The sequence below is a fragment of the Cicer arietinum genome, chromosome 5, assembly GCF_000331145.2.
Source record: "Cicer arietinum cultivar CDC Frontier isolate Library 1 chromosome 5, Cicar.CDCFrontier_v2.0, whole genome shotgun sequence".
NCBI classification, from domain to species: Eukaryota; Viridiplantae; Streptophyta; class Magnoliopsida; order Fabales; family Fabaceae; genus Cicer; species Cicer arietinum.
The window spans coordinates 47,530,614-47,537,876 of record NC_021164.2 but is presented as its reverse complement, the minus strand read 5'-3'; the positions used below and the strand labels follow the sequence as shown (position 1 = coordinate 47,537,876).

Sequence of the window (7,263 nt, the reverse complement as noted above, 5' to 3'; positions counted from 1 at the left end):
ATATTGATGATTTTTTTGAACTTTTGTAAAAAAAATGGATAACATTGTTGACTTTTTAAAACATAAAATATAAAATTGTCACTTAAAATTAAAATAAATGACAAAATCAAGAAAAATAAATAAATGAATAAAACTTTAACTGAAATTAAGTTAAGGGACCGCGGATGTAATTTAGCTTTATTTTCATTACAAATAAGAATGATAATAGCCTATATTATCGATCAAGGGTTTATGACATGATCTACTTATCGGTCTCGCCTGATTAATAATAAGGCTAAACTCAAACTTTTTTTAAAGTCTGATAGACCGACATATAATTATTATTTATTAACATTGTTATTTTTGATTACTATTTATTTATATTAGTATTTGTTATTTTAAATTTGTTGATTATGAGTTTTTTTTTTTTTATTTTTTTTTTTTTTAAGATTGTTGCAGACTTGCTAGTTATAATTTTGTTAGATTGTGTTATAATTTTATTAGTTTTCTTTATATATAAATGCCTATTATTAGTTAGATTGTTATAATTTGACATTCCTTGCATATTATTAATATTTTTATGTAGTAACAGTTTTCATTGATCATAATAAATCTTTATAAATAGAAGTTGTTAAGTCTACACATTACAAATTTTAGTAATTGCAAATTTATACTACAAGCATACTTTGTAATTGTCTTTTCATTATCCTTTTAGAATACCCCATCACAACATAACTCTTCTTTAAGTCACTATCACTTATATTGAGAATAAAAAAATAAATCTATCTAAAAAGAAAAATGTTGCTTGACATTCCTTGCATACTAATAATACTTTTATAGTGATGATAAATTTTATACATAATAGTTGTTTGTTATGTATAAAAGTTGTTAAGTGTGTACATAAAAGATTTTCGACTCATTTTAACGGCCTTAGTGATGTTTTAACGTTAAATAAAATTTGAGTTAAATATATTTTTGCTCCTATAAAATTATGATATTTAAGTTTAATTTATTAAAAAAGTTTATTCATTTTTAGTTTTTACATTGATTTTATAAGAACTTTTGAGGAATTAAAAGTATTATTTTTTATAAAAACATTTTAAAATAAGAATTAAAAGTGAATTAAAATTTATAGAGACTAAAAAATCGATAATTTTTTATAGAGACTAAAAATAAAATTTTATCAAGACTAAATAGTTATTTAACCCATAAAAATTTCACATTAATTTTAACTATTTTTGTTATATATTATTGTCATTCTTTAAAATCTAATATAGTGTAATTTAGAATTAGTAAGCAGAATAAATCTCTGCAAGATTTATTCTTAATAATATAACATACATAGCATTCATTGTTGTTGATGGATTGGAAAGAAAGACGTAGAGAGAGAACATAAGTGAGTGGAAGGAAGGATTACAGTATTTCTCTGGCTACAATGGCAAAAATTAGAGGGAGTCTTTGTGTTGTTTAGTGAAACTTCAGGGGAGTTAAGGCTCTTTCTAGTATATGAATTAAATCATAGTTTTAATGTCCATTTAATTAACCATGTTAGCTGTATAAAATATTGTATTTCATTGATACAGTTCTGATTTTATAAGATTTACTAATACCAGTTCTCAGCACAGGGCAAATTATCAAAATCTTAATCATGTGCATGTTGGATTCCTGTCTCTTTTCTATCATAATAAGAAGCTTAAATTGTTGCTGTAAAATTAATGAAAAATTAATGCTTATTGTACTTAAATTTATTTTATGTAACAAAAATCCTCTCTTATTTTCTTATTATTTTTTCCAAAAATAATCCATAATCAATACTACTAAGTATCTTGCAAAATAAAAAATCAGAGTTAAACACATTTCTCTACAAAATGGTATTTTAGAAATAAATATATATGTGGAGAAGGCAGATACACATATAAGAGTTTACAACTCTACAAGCCAAGACACATAAATAACCCATCAGCAAGTGTACATCAAAAAACAAACCAAAAGATTGGACCACTAAAAAGTGCTGAGAGAGAGAGAGGATTGTTTGGCAATAATAAAGACAAACAAGTTTTTCAATTTTAGGATCACAACATCACTGGCCATACATTTGCAAGTGTCAGCTAAGGTTACAGCGGACCTTAGCATATTCCATTCACATTTTTTTCTCTATATCCTCAAATTTAAAATTTCGGGGACATTCGATAAAATTGAAACGATACAGAGAATAATAGCCTTGTAACTTTATTCGTCTCATTTTAATTGTCTGCTTGTAATTGCTTCTTTATATTTTGCAGCCATTCAAAGTTGCATTAGAAGTAAGGAAGCAATTTGTTCTGTTTCTGAAATGTCTGGTGTTCTTCTTTGGGTGAATTGTGGACCTAAAGAGAATGCCATTTCATTGGTAGGTTTTGCAAGAAAAGATGTGAGAATCCAAAAAAGGTTTAGACTTTGTTCTGGGATTAGTTTTGCAAGTTTTTCAAGTGCTGTTGTTGAACCATCAAGATCTTCAGAAGAGAGGGTGTATGAAGTGGTGTTGAAGCAAGCAGCACTTTTGAAAGAACAGAGAAAGGATAGAAAGAAAGGTTTGGATTTTGATAAGCCTATTGAAGGTGATTTCACTAATGGAGATCTGTTGAGTTCTGCTTATGATAGGTGTGGTGATGTTTGTGCTGAGTATGCTAAGACATTTTATTTAGGTACCTTCTTTGCCCTTTTTTTTCATTCTTGTGAAAACTAAGATATCTCCGCGCTTAACTGGAGAGAATATTATCATCTTTTGATGGAATTGAGATTCATTTATGGGATTGACCTCTCGTCCCAACATATTATTTTTTGTATGTACAGTTAAAGTTCGAACCTCCAATTAAATGGTTAAGGGACTTAACTATTTACTTTCTGTGAAATGAAATATAACAAAAAATGATATTTGAAATGGTGATGTATCTAGTTTAAATTTTAGGTGAGATACATCGACTTTCAAATACAATTTTTGTTTATATTTTATTCTAAATAAACTACTGTAGTATCATACCATGACTGTTGTTTTGCCTTTTTCTCATTCATATGTAGCTTGATCCAATGAATATATTTTTGGACATTTATTAAGTTCATTATTACCTTCAGTTCTACATAAAGAAACTTTTAGTCATTGACTAATTCCTCTTGAAGTAACCACTTCTCTGTTCAAAGTTCATACTTTTTATCTACCCTTTTGGTTTGTTCAAGTGGAATATTCAATTTAGATACTAAAGGGATCTTTTTATTCAGTTTTTCAAAAAATGTTCCTACCCTTTTTTTTAACTTGTATGTGAGGGTTAGAAATCAATTAATTAATGAGATATGCCTTAGTAACTATCCTTATTGGTCTAATTAATATTTCTTAATATAAGATGTGTTGTTTCACGGTAATGGAATTGACAAAATCACGAAAGGTTTTAAAAAATCACAGTGGTTCACTATGATTTGTCAATCTCACCATAAAATCAATCATATACCAAGAATAAGTTTAGTAACATGGTGTGAACATACAAATGCATAGTGATCCTGATGTTACTAGTTGTAGCTTCTTCTTATATGCGAGGTTTTTTCGTAAAACTCAATGTTTCTAAACATTGTTATCAGATTGATTGATTCCTTCAAATGTTCTCAGGCACACAATTGATGACACAAGAGCGCAGAAAAGCCATTTGGGCCATTTATGGTATGTCTAATTAGAAACCTTAAATTACCAACTACAACTACTCTCTTATGTGGATTGTGGTCCTCTATAGAGATTGATTGATCACACTTTGTGTATTGCAGTGTGGTGTAGAAGAACAGATGAACTAGTTGATGGTCCTAATGCTTCTCACATCACACCAAAGGCTTTGGATAGATGGGAGCAAAGATTAACTGATGTTTTTGAAGGACGTCCTTATGATATGTATGATGCTGCCCTCTCAGATTCGGTCTCAAAGTACCATGTTGATATACAGGTGAGGTAGGCCACATGCTCTAACCAAACTGCCGCTTTGGCATGTTAGACATGTCTCGGAATATGACATTTCTCTTACATGTCTTTGACAAGTGTCCTCCTAATAATGTCCAGTTAAAATATTATATATATATATATATATATATTATATATATCCATAATACATGTTAGACATCCTCTTGACACGTGTCATTGGCATGTTAAAATATTATATATAAAATATATATATTTTATATATACCATAATCAAATCGTGGTATTGCTACGTGAGATATATCTTAGTATCTGACATTTCTCCGATACAGTTTTGAGATATGTCAAACACTTTTTAATAGTGTACAATTAAATATATGAAATTTTTCGACATGCTCAAACCAAATTGTCGTGTCGTCATGTTAGACATGTCTTACAACTAACATTTCTTTGAAACATTTTTTACATGTGTCAAATACCGTTTAATGATGTACAAATTAGAATATGATTTTCTACTCAGATTCATTGAGACGATACTAAATTTGAATTAGGTACAGTATGATTGCACATAGTCACACGCATCTCAAGTGATCAACGATCAATCCAAAAATAATAAAGTGAATTTTGATGATACCAATCTTAAAATTTGAATAATTCAATTTTGATCATACGATTGAAATGTGTGACTGTGTGCAGTCATAAAGTCACATGATTGTCACCGTACACAACTGCCGAGCTGGAACACTACTAACATAAAGAAAAAAGTTTTGAAAAATAATTACTAAGCAACAATAGGGGTTGTTAATTATATGAGAGAATACTGATTTTATTTACATTGAATTGCTCATTTGAATAGCCCTTTAAGGACATGATTGAAGGGATGAGGCTGGACCTAAGAAAGTCAAGATACAATAACTTTGATGAACTCTACCTTTATTGCTACTATGTTGCTGGGACAGTGGGCCTTATGAGTGTTCCTGTAATGGGGATAGCACCAGAATCAAAGGCTTCAACAGAGAGTGTTTACAATGCTGCATTGGCTCTTGGTATTGCTAATCAACTTACCAACATACTCAGAGACGTTGGAGAAGAGTAAGATTCTTTGAAATACTAATACAATAATGAGTTTTATTTGAATCAAAGAACAAAATCAGTTACACTTAATTACACTTAGTAATTAGTAATATTATATAACCACACTTAATCAAACCAAGTGGTTGAGCACAAGATAATAGGTTTCAGTGAAAGACGAATCATTCGGAATAATTCGAGTTCAAACATTCTTTGATTAAGTTTTACTTATATACCTCTTAGCCAAAATCCAAATTATTAGGCCTCTGCTTTTCTGGGAATCGGAGTGTTAAAGATCAAAAAATATATATGGATACTTAAAATTACAAATATAAAAAAACTCAATTTCTTTTAAACTTAAAAAAACTTCAATTCCTAAAGAATCTATTTCATATGGATCGACGGTGTAAATATTTTTTACTCAATCCGTCAATTATATAAATGATAATTTGTTATAGTGCTAGAAGAGGAAGAGTGTATCTTCCACAAGATGAATTGTCACAAGCTGGCCTATCAGATGATGACATTTTTCGCGGGAAAGTTACCGACAAGTGGCGCAATTTCATGAAGGGACAAATAAAGAGAGCAAGAATGTTTTTTGATGAAGCAGAGAAGGGAGTTTCAGAGCTCAATTCAGCTAGTAGATGGCCAGTTTGGGCATCATTATTATTGTATAGGCAGATATTAGATTCTATTGAAGCTAATGATTATAATAACTTCACAAAAAGGGCTTATGTAGGAAAAGCTAAGAAGCTCTTATCATTACCTGTTGCTTATGGAAGAGCTTTTTTAGGCCCACAAAAGTTAACCAAAATGATTACAAGATGAATGTGATATTGTGCCTACAAAGCATTGAATTCAGTTCCTTAGAAATCAGAATGGTTAAAATTATATTGTAAATATTTTTTTAGTTTAATGTATACATACATCTCAAGTTTAAGTTAAGCAATGCTATAGAGAAATTCATTCAATATCGGTTTGCAATACCGAAAATGTTAAGCGTGTGTTTGGAACAGCTTTTGCGAGCAAATTCTCGCGTCTGTGTTTTTCACCGCAAAATCCGAAGCTCCAATAGGTAGCATCTGCGTAGCTGTTGTAACCCTATGCAATAAATAACAATTTAAGAGTATTTTAAAGGAGGAAGATGCATAGTATCTACAAGAGCATATAGAATTTTTGCTTTTAATTCTAAATTATTTCTTCCCCTTAAAAATTATTTTTCAAGTGTGTTTGGTTTTGTGGTATGATTGATAATATCACGATTAGCCATAATGATTTTACAAAAGTTATAAAGCGCAGATTTTCACAAAATCATAGTAAATCATAGTGATTCTATTTAGGGATGGGAATAACTTAGGCCGTCTGTCAAGACCTATGGTCTGACCTACTTATGATCTGACCTATTTAATAAAAAATACTAGGTTCAAGCTATTTTTAAAGACTATTATTTATTTAAATAGGTCAGACTCAGGCTTATAAAAAAGCCTATTAAGTTTGACAGGCTGACTTATATATATTTTATTATTTATTAATGTTATTTTTTATTATTATATTAATAATATTATTTCCTATTTTAAATTCTATCAATTAGACAATCACTCAGTAGTCATTCAATATTCGGTAACTGTTCCATATTTAGTAGTCGTTCCATATTTGTTTGAGAGGTAACAATGGGTGCATTTGTTTCAGAAAAGAAAAAAAATTATTCTTTGAAACCAAAAATTATGTTTTAGGATTTAAAGAATGTTTGCTTTAGATTTTTTTTTAAAATTATTGTTAGAAAAATTATTTTTTATTTAATATATATAGATATGTACATTGATATTGATATGTGGAGAGCATCATGTGTGGTATGAGTAGTGCATTTAAATATTTTAATATGAATAAGGCTTTTAAATAGGCTTTCAGGCCAGACTTTTAAAAAGACCAGACCAAACCGGAAAAAAAAGCCTATGATAGACCGTAGGACAGACTTAAGCCTAAAAATTTAATCGTAGGTCAGGCTCAGGCATTTCAAAGTCTGGTCTGGTCTCACCTATTCCCACCCCTAATTCTATTCAACATGTTATTTTAAGAGGTTTGAGATCAGATTTTGGATCATATTACTCAAGTTAAGTTGTTTTTCTCTAATTTGCTAAAAAACCAAAGCAACTTATTTAAGTTTCTATTTTTCCTAGCTCAGTTATGTTTTCTTCAACAATTATGTTTTCTTCAACAATTAGCATATTTTCTCACTAAAATCTAATGAACATAGAGTTTTACTACTCCGGTTGGATTATA

General features: G+C 29.4%; 1 protein-coding gene across 1 annotated transcript; it reads left to right on the top strand.

Moving 5' to 3' along the window:
• The first annotated feature begins 2,053 nt into the window (after nt 1-2,053).
• LOC101489077 (phytoene synthase 2, chloroplastic-like) lies at nt 2,054-5,928 on the top strand. Its single transcript, XM_004516262.4, has 5 exons — nt 2,054-2,663; nt 3,617-3,667; nt 3,769-3,941; nt 4,769-5,004; nt 5,442-5,928. The coding sequence occupies exons 1-5, from the start codon at nt 2,312-2,314 to the stop codon at nt 5,809-5,811; spliced, it is 1,182 nt and encodes a 393-aa protein (XP_004516319.1). The 5' UTR covers nt 2,054-2,311; the 3' UTR covers nt 5,812-5,928.
• The last annotated feature ends 1,335 nt before the right edge of the window (nt 5,929-7,263 follow it).

Excerpts from the sequence above, each read along its gene's own strand:
- LOC101489077 (XM_004516262.4), top strand. The coding sequence starts at position 2,312 with ATGTCTGGTGTTCTTCTTTGGGTGAATTGTGGACCTAAAGAGAATGCC. Across the intron at positions 2,664-3,616 it reads TGCTAAGACATTTTATTTAG|GCACACAATTGATGACACAA; the intron begins GTACCTTCTTTG and ends AAATGTTCTCAG. Across the intron at positions 3,668-3,768 it reads AGCCATTTGGGCCATTTATG|TGTGGTGTAGAAGAACAGAT; the intron begins GTATGTCTAATT and ends TGTGTATTGCAG.